The 22,570-nt window shown below is 42.1% G+C and overlaps 1 protein-coding gene across 1 annotated transcript in view; it reads right to left on the bottom strand.

Annotated features, from left to right (window-relative positions):
• The window catches only part of CUBN (cubilin), a 639,217-nt gene that overhangs the window by 330,238 nt on the left and 286,409 nt on the right, over positions 1-22,570 (bottom strand). Inside the window, exon 29 of the mRNA XM_029588764.1 lies at positions 2,204-2,385. Within this exon, the coding sequence (XP_029444624.1) occupies positions 2,204-2,385 (182 nt within the window). The remainder of the gene's footprint in view (positions 1-2,203; positions 2,386-22,570) is intronic.

Here is a 22,570-nt window from a genome sequence, read left to right as displayed (position 1 = left end):
AAGTATTTTTCTATTTTTAAAAACAGTGGCACTTAACTGGATATCTTTTCAAGATATCCAGTTGTGTGGCAAATTATCCAGTCACACAGCAGTTATATTCCAACATAACCGCTTAGGTTTTAAAATACCTACATTTGAAAGATTAGGATACACCAAATGCCCAGGACCTTGGAGGTTTACACTTCCTCCCCAAATGAGGACCTCCATTCAGAGCAGACAGAGAGAAGACTAGGATTGAGTCCCTGTATTAAGTGTGTGCCCCTCTCTGTCGAGACAGGCCATAGACGGGTATCAAATAAATAAATAAATATATTTTCTCACCAATGCAAATTTATAGGCACCTGTCTGAAATTAGAAAAATGTTCACGGTGGGGGAAAAAACTACAATAAAACATACTACTCATTTTCTTTTCAAAACATGGCACTCCAAGTGTGATAGGGCCAGATGACAAAAATAATGTGATGATCTCTATAAACATCTGGGAGACAGCTTGTTTATTTTTTGTATGGTCTAAGAGTCAGAGCACTGGATTATAATTGACCCTGAGCTAAACATGAAACAACACATCTCACAGAAAATAAAAGAAGGTTACACAAAACTAATGATCCTGAGAAGACTAAAACCTCTACTAACGATTAACAATTTTTGCACAGTTCTACAAGCAATGATATTCGCAAGCACAGATTATTGTAGCTCCCTGCTTTTAGGATTACCTCAATCTACAATTCGGCCTCTGCAAATATTGCAAAATTCTGCTGCCAGAATTTTGACTGGCAAAAAAAGGAGTGACCACATTACAGGAACACTTGCTGAACACCACTGGCTTCCAATTGAACAAAGAATACAATATAAGGCACTTTGTATAATCCATAAACTAATCCACGATGATAAAGCCGACTGGCTTAACACGGCACTGCGCGTGCATGTACCACAAAGAAACCTGAGATCTGCAAATAAAGCTCTACTAACTGTCTCCTCTGTCAAATCAGCACATCTCACTCAAGTAAGGGAAAGAGCACTGTCACTGGCTGGTCCTGTACTATGGAACACCATGCCACTCGAAATAAGACTACAGAGAAATTTGAAATTATTCAAAACTATCCTGAAAACCTGGCTTTTTAAACAAGCATTTTATAAAGATAAAGAGAAGGAGAAAAATAGTTGATAGATAAGGATGTACCAAGCTAGAAGTTGTTATTGGTAACCTACAAAAGCACATTAATGTTAAAATCAAACCACCTAATTTGTTCCTAACAATCAGGATTAATTTACACACTTAGTTTATTATTTTAAATTGTTGCCATACTATGATGGCACATGATTAATTTGTAATCTATACCACCCATATTTCTCTTTATCATGCCCTTCTGTAAATCGTTGTGATGGTTATTTAACTTAACGACGGTATAGAAAAGTTTTTAAATAAATAAATAAATAAAAGAAGACCTGGGAAATGAGTTAAAGATTCCTTTATGCTACTGATGCTATGCATTTTTGGATGCCTTTTTTTTCATCTTTTTTTATGATCAGCTGACAAACCCCCACCAACACCATCACAATCATACCCATACTTCCTAGGCAGTTATTGACACAACAAATCAATAAGATCACCACATTAAAACCACTTCATTGTTCACTGTTTCTTTCACCTATTGATCACATTCTCAAATTGAATGTAAATTGGTAGTGTCTAAAAGTCATTTGTTGGACTTTGTGAAATGAGTTGGTGATCTCTTTCCAGATCCCATTAAATAGATGCTTACATCACTGCATACAAAAGTCAAAGTTGACATTAATTGGCATCTTTTGTGTGGCAGCTTCTGCAGAGAGTCCAACAATTGATCAGGCATAGACTGAATTACCCTCTCACCGATGGCAGTGGCCCCTCCCAAACAGGACTGAGGTGTATGAATTGTATAAACAGTATGGGGAAGTTTGCACTACATTGTCCATGCTGTGTGTGTCTTTGGATAAACAGGAGGAGCTCCTTTTCTATCACTGTTCATATGGCATCTTTCACAGGAACTATACATTCACTTGAAACAAATTTTATGGCAAAAACCAAAACTGCTCTGAAACTAATCTCTTGTTTCCCACTTTCAGGAACCTTATTGATATCTTCACGTGACTGTAGCAGTAGCAAGCAGTTATCTAATTTAGCATGCATACTATGTAAAGATTATAATATGCTGAGGCTCCTACCTCCAGGACATCATAGTTACAGGTTGAATGATACTCAATGCTGAACTCATGAATGGTGAGCAGGATACTGCTGCCTGGTGCAGTCTGGATATACCACACACATTCCCTATTGTCAGGATACTTGTTGGGGTAGCCTGGACTGTTGAAGGATCCAGTAGCACCTCTGAGATCTCCACCACAACCTGCAGAAATGACAGAAAATTACGCAGTCAAGAATAAACATCATTTAAGAACATAAGAACATGCCATACTGGGTCAGACCGAGGGTCCATCAAGCCCAGCATCCTGTTTCCAAAAGTGGCCAATCCAGTCCACAAGAACCTGGCAAGTTCCCAAAAACTAAGTCTATCCCGTGTTACTGTTGATAGTAGCAGTGGTATTTTCTAAGTCAACTTAATTAATAGCAGGTATTACCTGCCAGGTAATGGACTTCTCCTCCAAGAACTTATACAATCCTTTTTTAAACCCAGCTACACTAACTGCAATAACCACATCCCCTGGCAACAAATTCCAGAGTTTAATTGTGCGTTCAGTGAAAAAGAACTTTCTTCGATTAGTTTTAAATGTGCCACATGCTAACTTCATGGAGTGCCCCCTAGTCCTTCTATTATCCGAAAGAGTAAATAACCGATTCACATTTACCCGTTCTAGACCTCTCATGATTTTAAACACCTCTATCATATCCCCCCTCAGCTGTCTCTTCTCCAAGATGAAAAGTCCTAACCTCTTTACTCTTTCCTCATAGGGGAGCTGTTCCATCCCCTTTATCATTTTGGTCACCCTTCTCTGTACCTTCTCCATCGCAACTATATATTTTATTGGATGTGGCGATCAGAATTGTGCAAAGTATTCAAGGTGGGGTCTTCACCATGGAGCAATACAGAGGCATTATGACATTTTCCGTTTTATTCACCATTCCCTTTCTAATAATTCCCAACATTCTGTTTGCTTTTTTGACTGCCACAGCACACTGAACAGACAATTTCAATGTGTTATCCACTATAACGCCTAGATCTCTTTCTTGGGTGGTAGCTCCTAATATGGAACCTACCATTGTGTAACTATAGCATGGGTTATTTTTCCCTATATGCATCACCTTGCACTTATCCACATTAAATTTCATCTGCTATTTGGATGGCCAATTTTCCAGTCTCACAAGGTCTTCCTGCAATTTATCAATCTGCTTGTGATTTAACTACTCTGAATAATTTTGTATCATCTGCAAATTTGATTACCTCACTCGTCGTATTTCTTTCCAGATCATTTATAAATATATTGAAAAGTATGGGTCCCAATACAGATCCCTGAGGCACTCCACTGCCCACTCCCTTCCACTGAGAAAATTGTCCATTTAATCCTACTCTCATTTCCTGTCTTTTAGCCAGTTTGTAATCCACGAAAGGACATCGCCACCTATCCCATGACTTTTTACTTTTCCTAGAAGCCTCTCATGAGGAACTTTGTCAAACGCCTTCTGAAAATCCATCATCAATTAAAACAGTTACAGAATAAACACCATTTAAAAATTCCGGAAACAATTTTCAGAATGATTTCTGCAGGTAAGTTGATGTTATCCATGGAAAAGTGTCTTCTGAAAATTGTCATACACACACACACCCTCACTCTAAAATGATGTTTATTTTAGCAAGAGTAATCACACTGTTCACAGTGAGGCAGATTTTAAAAGGCCTACGCGCGCCGGGCCTATTTTCAAAAGGCCTGGCGACACATGTAAAGCCCCGGGATGTGCATATGTCCCGGAGCTTTTCTGAATGGGTGGGCAGGGGCCGGGACGGGGCGATCCGGGGATGGTCCAGGAGGCTTGGCCGCTGTGCTGGGGGATCGTGTGCCAGCATCGGCCGGCAAGCGTAACTTCCAAAACAAAGGTACGGGGAGGGTTCCTTTAGGGCTGGGGGGCGGGACATGGAGGGAAAGGTAGGGGGGGGGGGGGGGGGGGGGGAGAAAGCAAGTGGGGCTCCCCGCGGGCTTGGCACGTGCAATTTGCACTAGTGTGCATCCCCTTGCACGCGCCGACCCAATTTAATATAACATGCGCGCGGCTGTGCACGCATGTTATAAAATCAGGCTTATATTTTAAAATCTGCCCCAGTATGCGTACTTTTCCCTCTGGGGTAAAAGGGGAAGCACCAAGGTGAGGTTGAAGCAGACCTCCTAAAGAAAGTACAGGGATTTCATTTTGATATCCATATGTGTACTTAACTTTACCCCATCTAATTTGAACCTGCAAAAGACTTGCATGAAAGAATCCCTGCGGTACCAGCCTTCCATAGAAACAATAAATGGAATATAATGTTCAGTTAAAGGATGTGTTAATAAAGTTATTAGGAAAGGTTATGGGACCTTCGGGTTAATCGTTAAGGGAAGTTCACAATTTGTGTTAAGCCTGTGTAGTTGAGTATTTTTGGGATGGGACCTAGTTTATACCTAAGTAACCAGCACATAAAGTGACACCTTGTATTCCTGCCAATAGCATTTTGGTCTTTTGTGTTACCCACAGCTCTTTTGGTTACTGCAACTTCACAGGGCCTATGAGCTGCAGGGAATCCTGAGGGTAGTGTAAAATCACAAAATTCAGAGCAAGAGTCCAAGACTGAAAAATGTGCTGCCCAGCACTATATACAATTTTCCCACATATGCAAGTATGTGGGCCACACGCAAGCAACTTGGAATTTAAAAAGTCGCGAAGTATGCGTATATATACTTGTATGTGCATCAAAAATAATTAGGCAGAAAAGGAGCAGAGCCAAGACTTACACGCATACTTCTGAATTTTAAATCCGGAACCCACACACACACTTATGCTAGGTATCCATGTAACTTTACTGCTGCTCCTGAGGAGGATTAAGTCTGTAAATCTCAAGTTTTAGGGCTTATAGGACGGGGTCAACTGGGCAGTGTGCAGGATGAAGAACCATCTCTATTAACTGGACAAATTGGTGGACTAACTGGAAAACTGGGAATGTGCCTCGCGCGAGCATGTTTTAAAATTCGCTGACATATGCATGTAAAAGCCGACATGGTCCTATTAAAGACACAAGTGCGCTAGCTGGGTTCGAATAAGTTCTTAATACTTATGCGCGGTAGGTGCATTTTAAAATATATGCACATAAGTGCGCGCACGATTAAAAATTCTAGCATATTCTCGCTTGCGCATCAATATGTGCATGTATGGGTGCATGCACACTCGTTTTAAAAACTCAATCTCTTAGATATTAAAGTGGAGCTAAACTACACTCAGCTTTGTATGAAGGTGAAGATCTAGTCGAGTCCAGGGATGTGATGGATTAGTGTTGGTACAGCTGCTGGTTAAGGGTTTGGGGTGATGTGAGTGAGGCAGAGGTACTGGAAGGGGATGATGATAAGGACATTTGGGAAAATGAAATGAAGGTATTTTTGCCTGGGGTGATGATGAAGGGGTAGGTAGCTGGATGGTGTTGATGCTGCTGGTATTTGGGTTGGGCCATTTTTAAACTTGTTTGGTTATTGTGTTATGTCTGTGTGATTTTTTTTAAAATGCCATGGGCTCAGATATGTACAATGTTCTGGGTACTCTGATAAGGACTGGAAAACGGTCAGTGTGTAAATAGATAAAATAAATAAATAGGTAAAATGGAGTCTCAGATTTTAGCGGTTTCGAAAAGAGTCTTTTTATAGCTATGAATACTATATCAATCAAATATTTCCTTTTTTAAAGAGGAAATGTTTACATGTTTTATCCAAGTTGACTATTATATCACAGAGAGTCTACTGCAATGGTCTATATCTGGGTCTTTCAAAAAAGTGTTGTACAAGCTTCAACTACTACAGAACACAGCAGCCTATCTACTTATAGGGACCTCTAGAAATGAGAGAATTGCCCCCATTTTAAAATCCCTACATTGATTAACTGATTATAAAATCAGTTTTACAGTGTTAATTCTGACCTGTAAGACTTTGCAAGGGTTAGAACCTAATTAAAGTGGAAATTACAGTGGTACTCCCCGGGTAGGGAATTAAGATCAACTCAAGTGAGCCTTCTAAAAATTCCATCATTCAAAGAAGAGTGATTAGCAGTGCCAAGGAGGTGTGCATTTTTTGGGGGTGTTGGTGAGGGGGTCCCATTTGGAATAGAGTCCCAAGGAAAATCTGTAACACCCCTACTGTGTGTACTACAGTTTAGACACATGATAAAACCATGGTTATTTACCCAGATTTATGAGCCTAATGATATCATATGCTTTACTTCATGTCTCTTTTACTCTTAGAGGGTTAAAAGAATAACTGAGCAAGTATATGGACGGACTAGATGGACCTTTTATTTTCTTGATTTTGCCTTATTTTATTTTTATTATCAATTATGGTTTATTGTGCAAAGTATTGTGTAAGGTCCAAATGTTTTTTGGTCAGTAGCATTTGAAAAGGCTCCTACTGGTCCGATGGTTTTCCCATCACCCCAAGTCAGAAGTAAGGATCTGCTGTATCTTAATAAATATTGGGGTCAGGATGTAGAAATTCTCCCTCCTGCTCCACTGATTCCAAAAGAAAAAATATTGGTGGGTGATCTTGGGAGGTGGCGAAAGGAAGGGAGAATAAGAGTCCCACTGGAGCTGGTGTTACTGCCTCTGGTACACATCAGCAATAATATACTGAGGCCAATATTCAATAACATGAAAAACAGATAACCTATCTGACTAAAGCTAGCCATATAAGTTATCTGTGGTATTCAGTGGGATAAACATCTCATTGAATATCCGCTAACTGTAACCGGAAAACTTTAAACCTGACTGGATATTTTTTTTTTTTTCAGTGGTTAGATTTATAAGCCATCTCCTTTCCATTGGGCTACATGGTGATGTACAATAAAAAAGAAATACACTGTAATTATATATCAAAGACAGATCAGATAACGTACTATACAATAATATTAACCAAAGGATTTAAGAAAACTTAGCCAGCTACTGTTATTCAAAACAATATAGCCTGTTAAGTGCCACTGCAGCATACAAAACTAAAAAGAAACCCGCAAGCCTAATGTCCTGACTGATAGTCCCCACAAGCTATGGCAAGTGGCCATACCGGGTCAAGCATCCCCACACCCCCTAAAAAAATAGAAATACATATAAAAAGAAGAGGTCCAGCGCCAGCTTGCACTCCTCTCCTTGCCCTCTACCCAGGTCCATGTTTATAATACCCCTCCTTGGACTTCGCTCCCACCCCAACCCTAGCCCTCCCAGTACCTTCAATCTGTAAGCTCTTCACCCCAGATCGTAGTAGCAAAAATATTTTTTTCTTTTAACCCACAAGGGATTACCAAGGATTGTAATATACCAATCAGTTTCTTGCCTGTGCTTGCCTACATTTGCTTTGTGAGGTAATAGTGTCGAATAATATCCCCTTGTTTCATGTAGTATTATGGAGAGAAGCTTTGAGGCACATGGAACATTTGAGCCTATGTTTATTGTAACAAATAGGGAAAGCATGCAGTTAGAATGGTTTTCTAACATAGATTTGTAGAAGGATATGTGTGGGGGTATGATGGGGTTATAGGTGGAGTATGCAGGGGATATCTGTTAGTGTGGACGGTGAAGGTGTATGCTTGGGGATGTGTGAGTGTATATATCTGTGTATGTTGGGTGGTAGGGGTTTTGTGGGTATGGGGGGGGCTTGTGAAAGGAGAGTATGGAGGGTTTGTGGGGTGAGTTTTGGAAGCATGGCTATGTGTTTGTAGATAGCATTTATGGTTGTGAGGGATTCTGAAGGTGGGGACTGTATGTGTGTGGGTGTTTGTGGAGGTTGTGTATAAATTGGATGTATGTGGAGAGATTGTGTGTGTGGCAATGTCTGGGGTATGAATGTATATGCATAGATGAGTGAGTGTAGATATCAGTGTGTGTGATGGGGTTGGATGTGTGCATATTTGGGTGATTAGTGTGGGAGAGGGTCATCTGTGGGGGCAGCAATGTGTTACAAGGTTGTGTTTGTAAGGGGACTTGTGGTGTTTTGATATTTTGGGGGGTATGGCTGGGTGGTGGGGGTGTGCTTGTGGGATATGGTATTGAAGTAAGAGTGTATGTGTGTGTGCATGTACAAGGATGTGTGTTGGGAATGAATTGAGAAGCTGCATCATTTGTTTTCCCTGACTGTGAGTGGTGTAGGTGTGTCGATGGGTGAGGATTTGCCTAGAGCAGGTATATATGTGATATGTGTCTGTGGGGGGGAGGTATGTGTGTGTGGGGAGATGTAGTGATATGCGAAATGTGTAGTAGTGGGTTCATGTGAAGATGTAAGTGGGGGTGTGAGGAGTGAATGTGTGTGAGGTATGTGTAGAGGATGCATGTGTGGTGTGGTGAGGTGGATTCATGTGAGAGTGTGTGAGAAGATGTGAAAAGCATGGATATGTGTGAGGATGTGTGTTGTGTGTATATAATTGGTGAGTATGAGAGTGTGTGGGGATATATCTGGGTGTGAGGTATGTGTGTGTTCGTAGAGGTCAGTGTGTCAAAGAGCGTGGATGTGTACACTATTATGTATAAGGGGGAGCAGTGTGGGGATGAGGTGTGTATGTGAATACTTTTGCAGCACCCTTTTGTGCCATCCTTTGCCAGTTGCATCTGTTTGTTTTTTTTTTTCGCTTTTCTGCCTCTTTCTGTCTTTGTTGCTCTGTGGCAAAGTGCTGGTTAGATGGAGGGGGGCATTTGGAATGGAATGCTGGTCAGCAATCTACCAATTCAAACAGATTCTAGCAGTTTCTCATAGACAGCAAAGGAAATTTATTTTTGGAGGCTTGATTCTCTGAAAATAATGTTTCTGCTTTTCAAAATCATCCAAGATATTCACATTTTTTTCCTCCATGGTAATTTTCTATCCCTTTCTTGGTAAGTTATTATGCATACAGATGGATGGATGGACGGACAGATAGATGGCCATCGATCCCTTTACCGTAATTCTTTCCAGTATTCTGTATATTGAAAGGCATAAAAATGTCACATCATTTCATGAAATGTTCAATGCTTTCCACCATTTCTGTTTGCTCTGGATTCTCAGGAGTAGAATGAGGAGGGCTGTCATTACTATCAGGCCCTTATCTACCATTATTATTCAAACAGAGATTCTGAAAGCTTTAACTTCTCCAGTTACTCAGTTTCCTGCACTATAAGTCCACTATAAATAAATATAACATAGGCCTATATTATCATTTGTATAGCATATACATTATAGGAAAGGTGGTTCCAAATCTAAATAGATTTTTAAAAAGATATATTATGTGTTATATCTCCTACTGACCTTGAACAAAGGTTTCATAAACAATGCTTTCAGAAACTCTTACATTATCCAGCTAATTAGGAGCAGGTTTTGATTACTATACAAAATTTGCTTTTCCTCCCAGTCCCTGTTGGTTAGCTGATAGGATGTGCTTCTGTTATCAAAAGGAAACATACATATATCGCACATACACAAATAAATTTGTTGTGTTTAATAAAGGCTGAATATAAATCAAATGAATAATAACTTGCTGTATCGCAAAACTAATCTGTATGTAAAATATTATCAAAGTGCGAGCAAAACCATAAAGTTGATTACAGTCCAAAGTACTAAAATGGTCTTTTTATCTGTTCTTTTTATTGTATCAGAATTTTGACTCAAGGAAATGCCTTAAAAACAATCAAACATAAAAGACCATGAACCAAATGGCCTACGGAAATGACCATTAGATATAAGATCTCCTCTCCTCCTTTTCCAAGTATTTAATATAAAACAATACATATGACTTTAGTTTTGGAGCTTAACGTTCCTGGCTTCAGATTTCATAGTTCTTAGTATTTATTTTTAAAAGTCTGGTGTTTATGGTATTTAAAATGAAACCTTCTATTTTTTTTTTTTAGCCCTAAAAGTAATAACTTTGAAATCAGGCACCTTATTAATTATCTATTGTGCATACATTTTATTGGATACAGATTAGGGACGAACATTAATTTAAAACAAATGTGTAAACTGCAATGAATGAGTCCATTTTTGGTTTGTTTTGTTTCAAATTAAATAAATGGAGCAGCCCTCCGAAAATAGTACTTCAGTGATGAAAAAAGTTTCAGAATTACAGTATATTGTGGTGGACAATTTGTTGATGGGACTTTTAAACAAAAGCCCTAAATTTAGGCGTCAAGCCAAAGTCACACAGTACATTTTTGCATGCAGTTTTCTGTATTTTTTTGTGAAAGATTTTTCCTTCAAGAAATTGGAGGAAATCAAATCCTTTGGGAAAAAAATATGCCGTTTCGAAACTGTGCAAGTACACAGAAAATAATGGCCATCGAACAAGTTGCAGGTGGTAGCGTTTCTTGGCCTGGTAGTTTCCTTTTTTTTTTTCCAGCTCAGTCAGAACCAGCACTAGGATTCTGGCATCATAAGACTTCGTTCACAACTGCCTGGGCAATTTTATTTTATATTTATACAATTTTCACAGAAGCATTAATCTGCAAGTATACAGAAGGTAACAATAAAAAAAAGATACCACTTTTAGCACTCAAGTATTTAAAATCCACAAATAGAAGAGGAAGGACCCTATAGAAAACATAATAATGAGGAAGTTTAACAAAATCATATACTGGCTATTTTAGTAGACCCTCTCTTTCAGTAGTCCTAGTCTGATCATTGCAGCAATGGCTCTGAGGTCAGGAGCCATGCACAAGGACTCCTTCCGGAAGCCTGCGTCATGGGCTCCAAATCCGGCCAGCAGGTGGGATCACTCGTAATTATGCCCACGACCCCCTCCCACCAGAGGCTGAGAATGCGACCACTGCAACATCCTCAGCTGACCCAAGGTATGGAAGGCCCAGTCCGGAAACTGAACCAGATACTCTCCTCCTGACAGTGCACAGCACAGCGACGGACCCATGGCGCCCACCCAGGAAATCCTTTTTCTATTGGACTAATTTAATACATTTGAAACTAGCCTTCAAAAGCTCTGCTCCTTTTCTCAAGTCAATACAAGAAAACTGATTATCCCGCTTACAGTCTTCTTGAGTTTAACCATTTTCTTAATAAATGAAATTCCCAAAGTTTCTTTTGCCCTGTATTTTTATCTTGATTAGATTGTAAGCTCTAGCGAGAAAGGACTATCTCATAGGCTTTGAACAGCACTGCGTATGTCAAGTAGTGCTATCAAATTGATAAGTAGTAGTAAGTATCATTCTACTTTTGCCCAGCTGAGTGAATGCTATATACCTACAAATTATTATTTTTGCATTCTTCTGGTGTGCCTGGCCTTGTTTTGTTTCTACTAAAATAGTCTTACCCACATTTTGGTGCAGAATGACCTAGTTGTTGCTATGCCAAAAATCCTCAAACTACTGCTATTGTTAAAGATAGCAATAAAGGGCAGGGGAATTATATAATTATCATCACCCAATTAGAGTTGGATAAACAGACACACAGACAGATAACGTCCCTTGAGTATAGAGTGTAATTTTCCAAGTGTCTTCTGCAGGTAAAATACTGCTGGACCTGCAGATTAGGCCCTTTAGAACACTAGGGGTAGATTTTCAAAGGGGTACGCGCGTACGATACGCGCTTACCCCCCGAAAACTTACCCCTAACCCCCCCCCCTGCGCGCCGAGCGTATTTTGCATAGGCTCGGCGGCGCGCACAAGCCCGGGACGCGTGTAAGTCCCGGGGCTTGCATGGAGGGGCGTGTCTGGGGCGTGCCGCGAGTGACGTGGCGCTTTGGGGGCGGGCCTGGGGGCGTAGCGCTGGCCCGGGGGTGTGGTCGAGGCCTCCGGACCAGCCCCCGGGTCGGGTGATGGCGCGCCAGCAGCCCGCTGGCGCACGCAGATTTACGCCTGCTTTCCGCAGGCGTAAATCTGCCAACAAAGGTAGGGGGGGGGTTTAGATAGGGCCGGGGGGGGGTGGGTTAGGTAGGGGAAGGGAGGGGAAGGTGAGGGGAGGCGGAAGGAAAGTTCCCTCCAAGGCCGCTCCAATTTCGGAGCGGCCTCGGAGGTAACAGGCAGCGCGCGCTGGCTCGGCGCGCGCAGGTTGCACAAATGTGCACCCCCCTTGTGCGCACCGACCCCGGATTTTATAAGATACGCGCGTATCTTATAAAATCCAGCGTACTTTTGTTCGCGCCTGGTGCACGAACAAATGTACGCCCGCGCGTACATTTATAAAATCTACCGCTGTGTGTGTAAAATTATGCACATACAGGCTGTGGGGTAGATTTTATAAATGTACGCATGGGCGTACTTTTGTTCATGCACCAGGCGCGAACAAACGTACGCTGGATTTTATAAGATACGCGCACGCTGCCTGTTACCTCAGAGGCCGCTCCGAAATCGGAGCGGCCTCGGAGGGAACTTTCCTTCCGCTCCCCTCACCTTCCCCTCCCTTCCCCTACCTAACCCACCCCCCCGGCCCTATCTCTCTCCTGCTCCGTGCACATCAGCCCTTCACCCCCCTAACGTGTACAGTTCTTTCGGATTACCACACCCCAGATGCATGACTCTGCACTTCTTGGCATGGAATCCCAGCTGCCATATCTTCAACCACTCTTCCAGCTTCCTTAAATCCCATCTCATTCTCTGTACTCCTTCTGGCATGTTCACTCTGTTGCAGATCTTAGTATCATCCGCAAATAGACAAACTTTACCTTTTATCCCTTCCGTAATATCGCTCATGAAGATGTTGAACAGAATCAGTCCCAACACCGATCCCTATGGCACTCCACTTAACACCATTCTCTCTTCAGAGTAGGTTCCATTTAGCATCACCCGTTGTCTTCTATCCTTCAACCAGTTTATAATCCACACCAACACCTTGGAGCTGACTCCCAAGCTTCTCATTTTGTTGATGAGTCTTCCATGTGGGACTGTATCAAAAGCTTTACTAAAATCCAAGTAATTTACATCGAGCACTCTTCCCTGATCCAGTTCTCTAGTCACCCAATCAAAGAAATCAATTAGATTCATCTGACAGGACCTTCCCCTGGTGAATCCATGCTGCTTCTGAACGAGCAACCCACAGCAGAGTCTCCATTAATTTTCCCACCAGCGAGGTGATGCTAACTGGCCTGTAGTTTACAGCCTTTTCTCTGCCCCCATTCTTTTAAAGCAGGACCATTACCGCTCTTCTTCAGTCACTAGGCACTACACCCTTTTCCAGGGATCTACTGAACAGGTCACAAAGTGGACCTGCCAGCACATCTCTGAGTTCCCTCAGTATTCTGGAGTTTCATCTACTTCACTCCCTTCTACAGTCTTGATAACAAGTGACGGTCCTTCTCCAGGGTCTTCTTTAGTGAACATTGAACTCAAGTATTTGTTTAATATTTCTGCCAATTCATCTCTCTCCACCATTGATCCTTATCCCCTTTTAGTTTCACTATACATAGAAACATAGAAATGACGGCAGAAGAAGACCAAGTGGCCCATCCAGTCTTCCCAGCAAGCTTTCACACTTATTTTTCTCATACTTATCTGTTACTCTGACCACTGAGGTCAGGGCCCTTATTGTTAACTTTTTGGTTCTAATTTCCTTCCACTCACACCTTTGTTGTAGAGAGCAGTGCTGGAGTTGCATCAAAGTGAAGTATCAAGCCTAACTAGTTAGGGGTAGTAACCCCTGCAATAAGCAAGCTACTCCCATGCTTGTTTGTTTACCTAGCCTGTGCAATTTAGTCCTTGTTGGTTGTTGTCAGAATATAAATCCTTTCTTCATTTCCCCCTTGCATTGAAGCAGAGAGCTGCTTGGATATGCATTGAAAGTAGCAGGCTAATTTGGTTTGGGGTAGTAACTGCCACAACATGCAAGCTACTCCCATGCTTATTTGTGAATGCAAATCCTTTTTCCCACATTTCCTCTTGCCGTTGAAGCGTAGAGCAATGTTTGAGTCGCATTAACCATGTGTATGTTTATTGAATAAGGTTATTAATCACCAGGTAGTAGCCATCATTCCTGCAATCCACCCCCATTCCTCTACGCTTCATTCACATCCTCAATACTTTATGATCCACAGTGTTTATATGAATCCCGAATGCAACATATGGCGTCCCTCTGCACATCCCTATTCTCCAGTCCACGTCCAGCAGATTAAAGTCACTAACAATCAACACTTCCCTCTTCTTTCCCACCTTTATAATGTCTTTGATCAGATCTCTGTCTAGTTCTTCTGTTTGAGTCAGAGGCCTGTACACCATGCTAGTAAAAATGGACGTACCATCATCTTTTTTTAGGATGGCCCATAATGCTTCTTCTCTAATCCACTTTCCTTGCAGTTCAGTTGCTTGGATATTATTTTTGACGTAAAGTGCTACTCCTCCCCCTTTTTTCCTTAACAAGTTATAGCCCTATATGGCTATATCAGTCATGAGAATCCGTGAACCATGTCTCCGTGACAGCAACAAAGTCCAAGTATGCCTCCACCATTAAGGCCTGCAGGTCTGGGATTTTATTGCCCAAACTGCGAGCATTGTAGTCATAGCTTTCCAATTTTTCTCCCTTGCTATGTTTGCACTTCCTAGGAGCCTTTTCTGTTTTTTTGAGCCGATTGATTTTATTTTCACTTCGCGTATCTGTCACAGGTCTTATTCTGCCAGAACCTACTGTTATCCAATTGATTCTGGGTTTTTGACACAACTATATCTTTTTTGAGATGTGGCGACCAGAATTATACATAGTATTCAAGGTGCGGTCTCACTATGGAGTGAAACAGAGGCATTATGACATAAGAACATAAGAAATTGCCATGCTGGGTCAGACGAAGGGTTCATCAAGCCCAGTATCCTGTTTCCAACAGAGGCCAAACCAGGCCACAAGAACCTGGCAATTACCCAAAAACTAATTCTATCCCATGCTACATATGCTAGTAATAGCAGTGGCTATTCCCTAAGTAAACTTGATTAATAGCAGTTAATGGACTTCTCCTCCAAGAACTTATCCAAACCTTTTTTGAACCCAGCTACACTAACTGCACTAACCACATCCTCTGGCAACAAATTCCAGAGCTTAATTGTGTGTTGAGTGAAAAGAATTTTCTCCGATTAGTCTTAAATGTGCTACTTGCTAACTTCATGGAATGCCCCCTAGTCCTTCTATTATTTGAAAGTGTAAATAACCGATTCACATCTACTCATTCAAGACCTCTCATGATCTTAAAGACCTCTATTATATCCCCCTCACCCATCTCTTCTCCAAGATGAACAGCCCTAACCTCTTCAGTCTTTCCTCATAGGTGAGCTGTTCCATCCCCTTTATCATTTTGGTTGCCCTTCTCTGTACCTTCTTCATCGCAACTATATCTTTTTTGAGATGTGGCGACCAGAATTGTACACAGAATTCAAGGTGTTTTCTCACCATGGAGCGATACAGAGGCATTATGACATTTTCTGTTTTATTAACCATTCCCTTCATAATAATTCCTAACATTCTGTTTGCTTTTTTGACTGCTGCAGCATACTGAGCCGACGATTTTAAAGTATTATCCACTATGATGCCTAGATCTTTTTCCTGGGTGGTAGCTCATAATATGGAACATAACATCGTGTAACTACAGCAAGGGTTATTTTTTCCTATATGCAACACCTTGCACTTGTCCACATTAAATTTCATCTGCCATTTGGATGCCCAATCTTCCAGTCCTGCAAGGTCCTCCTGTAATGTATAACAATTTTCCATTTTATTCACCATTCTGTTTAATTCACCATTCCCTTCCTAATAATTCCTAACATTCTGTTTGAAACATAAAAACATAGAAACATAGAAATGATGGCAGAAGAAGACCAAATGGCCCATCCAGTCTGCCCAGCAAGCTTCCACGCTTTTTTTTTCTCTCTCTCATACTTATCTGTTACTCTTGGCCTTTAGTAACCTTTTAGTTCTATTTCCCTTTCACCCCCACTATTAATGTAGAGAGCAGTGCTGGAACTGCTTCTAAGTGAAGTATCTAGCTTAATTGGTTAGGGGTAGTAACCGCCACAATAAGCAAGCTACTCCTACGCTTATTTCTTTACCCAGCCTGTGCAATTCAGTCCTTGTTGGTTGTTATCTGAATATCCACTTTTATTCATTTCCCCCTGCCATTGAAACAGAGAGCTTCTCTGGATATGTATTGAAAGTGAAGTATCACGCTTGTTTGGTTTGGGGTAGTAACCGCTGTAACAAGCAAGCTACTCCCCGCATTTTATGTGAATGCAAATCCTTTTTTTCACATTTCCTCTTGCCGTTGAAGCATAGAGCACTGTTGGAGTCGCATTTACCGTGTGTATGTCTATTGAATAAGGGTATCATCTCCAGGTAGTAGCAGTCTTTCCCGCAAGCCTCCCTCTCTTCCTTCACATCCTCTAGACTTTATGGATCCATAGTGTTTATCCCACGCCCTTTTGAAGTCCTTCACAGTTTTAGTCTTCATCACTTCCTCCAGAAAGGCGTTCCAGGCATCCATCACCCTCTCCGAGAAGAAATACTTCCTGACATTGGTTTTGAGTCTTTCTCCTTGGAGCTTCAAATCGTGACTCCTGGTTCTGCTGATTTTTTTCCAATGGAAAGGTTTGTTGTCTTTGGATCATTAAAACCTTTCAAGTATCTGAAAGTCTGTATCATATCACCTCTGTTCCTACTTTCCTCCAGGGTGTACATATTTGGATTCTTCAATCTCTTCTCATAAGTCATTCGATGAAGACCATCCACCTTTTTGGTCACCCTTCTCTGGACCATCTCCATCCTGTCTCTGTCCCTTTGGAGATACGGTCTCCAGAACTGAGCATAGTACTCCAGGTGAGGCCTCCCCAAGGCCCTGTACAAGGGGATAATCACTTTCCTTTTTTTTACTCGATATTCCTCTTTCTATGCAGCCAAGCATTCTTCTGGCTTTAGCTATCGCCTTGTCACATTGTTTCCCCGACTTCAGATCATTTGACACTATCACCCCAAGGTTTCTCTCCTGCTCCGTGCACATCATCCCTTCACCCCCCATCGAATACAGTTCTTTTGGATTTCCGCACCCCATATGCATGACTCTGCACTTCTTGGCATTGAAATTCAGCTGCCATATATTTGACCACTCTTCCAGCTTCCTTAAATCCCATCTCATTCTCTCCACTCCTTCTGGCGTGTTCACTCTGTTGCATATCTTAGTGTCATCCGCAAAAAGACAAACCTTACCTTCTATCTCGTTCGCTATGTAGCACACATAGATATTGAACAGGACCGGTCCCAACACCAATCCTTGCGGCACTCTGCTTAACACTGCCTTCTCTTCAGAGTAAGTTCCATTTACCATCACACATTGTCTTCTGTCCGTCAACCAGTTTGCAATCCAGGCCACCACCTCGGCACTCACTCTTAAACTTCTCATTTTACTCACCAGCCTCCTGTGCGGGACTGTATCAAAAGCTTTGCTGAAATCCAAGTAGATGACATCGAGCGCTCTTCCTCTATCCAATTCTCTAGTCACCCAGTCAAAAAAGTCGATCAGATTTGTCTGACAGGATCTTTCCCTGGTGAATCCGTGTTGCCTCTGGTCCAGCAATTCTCCCGACTGTAGATAGTTCACTATTCTTTCTTTCAGCAGCTTTTGCTTTTTTGACTGCTGCAGCACACTGAGCTGACGATTTCAATGTATTATACACTATGACGCCTAGATCTCTTTCCTTGGTGGTAGCTCCTAATATGGAACCTAACATCGTGTAATTACAACATGGGTTATTTTTCCCTATATGCATGACCTTGCACTTATCCACATTAACTTTCATCTGCCATTTGGATGCCTAATTTTCCAGTCTTACAAGGTCCTCTTGTAGTTTACCACAATCAGCTTGTGATTTAACTACTCTGAAGAATTTTGTATCATCTGCAGATTTGATTACCTCACTCATCATATTCCTTTCCAGATCATTTATAAATATATTGAAAAGCACGAGTCCTAGTAGAGATCCTTGAGGTACTCCACTGTTTACACTTTTCCACTGAGAAAATTGTCCATTTAATCCTACTCTGTTTTCTGTCTTTTAACCAGTTTGTAATCCACGAAAGGACATCGCCACCTATCCCATGAATTTTTACTTTTCCTAGAAGCCTCACATGAGGAATTTTGTCAAATGCCTTCTGAAAATCCAAATACACTACATCTACCAATTCACCTTTATCTACTTGTTTATTAAACCCTTAAAAAAATGAAGCAGATTTGTGAGGCAAGACTTGCCTTGGGTAAAGCCATGCTGACTTTGTTCCATTAAACCATAACTTTCTATATGTTCGGTGATTTTGATCTTTAGAACACTTTCCATTAATTTTCCTGGCACTTACTTCAGGCTAACTGGTCTGTAGCTTCCTGGATCGCCCCTAGAGCCCTTTTAAATATTGGGGTTACATTAGCCACCTCCAGTCTTCAGATACAATGGATGATTTTAATGATAGGTTACAAATTTTAACTAAAAGATTTGAAATTTCTTTTTTGAGTTCCTTCAGAACCCTGGGGTATATACCATCCGGTCCAGGTGATTTACTATTCTTCAGTTTGTCAATCAGGCCTACCATATGTTCTAGGTTCAGTTCATCTGAATCATTACCCATGAAAACCTTCTCTGGAATGGGTATCTCCCTAACATCTTCTTCAGTAAAAACTGAAGCAAAGAAATTGTTTAATCTTTCTACGATGGCCTTATCTTCTATAACTGTCCCTTTAACCCCTTGATCATGTAACAGTCCAACTGACTCCCTCGCAGGCTTTCTGCTTTAGATATATTTTTAAAAGTTTTTACTGTGTGTTTTTCCCTCTACAGCCAACTTGTTTTCAAATTCTCTCTTAGCCTGTACTATCAATGGCTTATATTTAACTTGCAATGCTTATGCTTTATCCTATTTTCTTCTGATGGATCCTTCTTCCATTTTTGAATGAAGATCTTTTGGCTAAAATAGCCTCTTTCACCTCCCCTTTTAACCATGTCGGTAATCGTTTTGCCTTCTTTCCACCTTTCTTAATGTGTGGAATACATCTGGACTGTGCTTCTAGGATGTTTTTTTTGTTTTTTTTTCAACAATGTCCACACCTCTTGCATACGTTTTACCTTTGTAGCTGCTCCTTTCATTTTTTTTCTAATTTTTTTTTCTCATTTTATCAAAGTTTCCTTTTTGAAAGTTTAGCGCTAGAGCGGTGGATTTACTTACTGTCCCCCTTCCAGTCATTAATTCATATTTGATCATATTATGATCACTATTGCCAAGCGGCCCCACCACTGTTAGCTCTGTCACCAAATCCTGTCTTGCACTGAGAATTAGATCTAAAATTGCTCCCTCTCTCGTTGGTTCCTGAACCAATTACTCCATAAACTGTTATTTATTCCATCCAGGAACTTTATCTCTCTAGCATGTCCTGATATTACATTTATCCAGTCAATATTGGGGTAATTGAAATATCCCATTATTACTGCACTACCAATTTGGTTAGCTTCCCTAACTTTTCTTAGTATTTCACTGTCCATCTCACCGTCTTGGCCAGGTGGACAGTAGTATACTCCAATCATCATCATCACCTTCTCTTCCTCTCCCCTGGCATCATCACCTTTCTCTTTGCTTCTTTCTCCCCTACCCCCTGGTAACATCATCATTATCACATTTCCTCTCCTCCTTCCTTCTCACCCCAACTGGCATCATCAAATTCCCCTCCCTTCCCCAACATCTGGCATCTTCATCACCTTTTCTTTTCTTTTCTTTTCTTCCCTTCCCATTTCCCCACTCCCTAACATTATCATCACCTTCTCTCCCCCTCCACCTCCTGGCATCATCACCTTCCCTCTCACACCCCTTCCAGGAATCAATGCCTCTCCAACCCTTCCTTCTCACGCTAAACCCACCTTCCACCCCCAGCATCATCATCATCACCTTCCCTTCCCTCTGTCTCCACTTCCTTGGCATCATCTCCTTCTCTCTCAGCCACCTCTCCTTCTCCCCCATCCCAGAATTATCATCTCCTCTTCCCATCCCTCTCCTTCTAATCCTCTGGCATCAACACCTTCCTGTCCCTCTCCCCCAACACCTCATGGTACATCCAGCTTTCCCTCCTCCCACATCCCTTGGCACATTCAGCTGTATCTTCTCTCTCCTGTTTCCTGGAACCAGCAACGTCTGTGAGCAGTACTTACCTGGTACTGTTGCTTCATCCTTTGCTGGTTTCCCTCTGCAGTCAGAACTGCAGGAGGCCAGCAGGTCTTGCAAGACGACAGGGCCCCATGTAGTTTCAATTGCAGAGGAGAGCTAGCAGAGGGGAAAGCAGCAGCAACAGATAAGCACTGCTCTCTGAACTCTCTGCTGGTGGAAGTATAGGGGTAGATTTTCAAAGGCCACGCGCGTAACCCGAGAAAATCTGCCCCTGCGCGCACCGAGCCTATTTTGCACAGGCTCGGCGGAGCGCGCAAGTCCCGGGACGCGCATATGTCCCGGGCTTTGAAAAAGGGGCGGAAAAGGGTAAGTCTGGGGGCGTGGTGGCGGTCCGGGGTGGGTCTGGGGGCGTGGAAGCCATCCGGGAGCATGTTATAAAATCGGGCGTAGATTTGTTTGTGCCGGGTTGCGCAAACAAATCTGCGCCCGCACGCAGGTTTTAAAATCTGCCCCATATCTTGCAGGCCAGGAAGGCCTTGGAAGAAGAGGAACAAGTAGGAGTGGTACAGAGATTGAGGTCCTGTTTTTTGTCTGCCAGGATTTTGGAAGGGGATTTTTTCCCCCCAATCCCATGATCCCCCTCTCCACCTGGGAAGTCTTGCTTTTCCATGCTCTGGAGGGTGAGCTCTTTCCCTGGCCTTTCCTCCTGGTCAGCCCACAATTCAGATTGCTTTCTTGTTATCTACCTCAGCCTGTGTTCTCCACCTGCTTGATCTCGGCCTGCCTCAGTGTCAGCCTGTGTTCTCGACCTGCATGATCTCTGTGTTCATTCATTGTCAAACTATGGTATATATGTATATTTTCTTCATAAGTGTGTGCAGATTTGGTTCATTATAGGGTTATAGCTGCAGGCTCCATGTCATCAGGGACAGGTTGAGGTGGCCAAGAATTTATTCCTATTGCTTTCTATGGGGTTTACATATGGACTGGCTCTGCCTGCAGGTAACCCTCATCCATAAGCTATATATTGGGTGTAAAGCAAGCAAGGCATGTGTGGATAATGAACTCACCTTCTGAAACCTAGAACTTTTAATTTTTGATCTATACTTTTATTCCTTATACCAGGTATATAATCATTAAGGAAGAGAATCTTCAGTATCTAACAATAATTTTAGTAAGTTCATTGGAACTGAATTTAGAAGACATCAGGCTATTAATTTGTGCAGAGTCTCATTAGCTACATCTACCTTACAAACGTTTGGGCCGATAAAGTACAGTGCGCTCCGACGGAGCGCACTGTTAACCCTTGATTGGACGCGCGTTTTCGACGTGCTAGCGTTACCCCTTATTCAGTAAGGGGTCGAAAATGCGCATCCAACCCCCCCAAACCTAATAGCGCCTGCAACATGCAAATGTATGTTGATGGCCCTATTTGGTATTCCCGCGCGATTCAGTAAGTAAAATGTGCAGTCAAGCCGCACATTTTACTTTAAGAAATTAGCGCCTACCCAAAGGTAGGCGCTAATTTCTGCCGGCGCCAGGGAAGTGCACAGAAAAGCAGTAAAAACTGCTTTTCTGTGCACCCTCTGACTTAATATCATAGCGATATTAAGTCGGAGGTCCCGAAGAGTAAAAAAAGTAAAAAAAAAAAAAGAAAAAAAAATTCGAAGTAGGCCCGCGGCTCACGGGTTAAAAACCGGATGCTCAATTTTGCCGGTTTCCGAACCTGTGGTTGTCAGCGGACTCGAGAACCGATGCCGGCAAAATTGAGCGTCGGCTGTCAAACCCGCTGACAGCCGCCGCTCCTGTCCCTAAAGAGGCGCTAGGGACGCGCTAGTGTCCTTAGCGCCTCTTTTTACCTGTTTCTACTGCCGGACCTAATTTGCATACTGTATCGCCCGCACAGAATCGGCCCGTTTGTGTAGTGTAACTGATGTCTGGATGGGAAGCAACTGAGAGAAATTACAGTTCTGACCCAGTTTCAGGTGATAGCCAAGCTCTGAAGGCTTGCTGGGTCATGGGCCAGTTCACAGCTGGAAGCTTTAATGTGAGAGCCCTAAAATACTCCTTTTGCCATGTCTTGTAGAAGACAGGGACCCAGGCAAAATCTGTGTTCTGGCAGACAGATGAACACTGGAAGGTGAGTCTTTCAGAGATAATAGTGTGGGCACAGAAATGAAGGGATTTGCAGCTGGAAGCTGGGAGTCTTGAGGAGGTAAGGTGGCTCCTACCATGGAGGACAGCCAGTGTAAGGAGGGAGAACATGAGGATGTCACTTGTTGT

Source organism: Rhinatrema bivittatum, chromosome 2, assembly GCF_901001135.1.
Source record: "Rhinatrema bivittatum chromosome 2, aRhiBiv1.1, whole genome shotgun sequence".
Lineage (NCBI taxonomy): Eukaryota > Metazoa > Chordata > Amphibia > Gymnophiona > Rhinatrematidae > Rhinatrema > Rhinatrema bivittatum.
The sequence above is the reverse complement of the archived record's forward strand: the minus strand, read 5'-3'. Positions and strand labels throughout refer to the sequence as shown.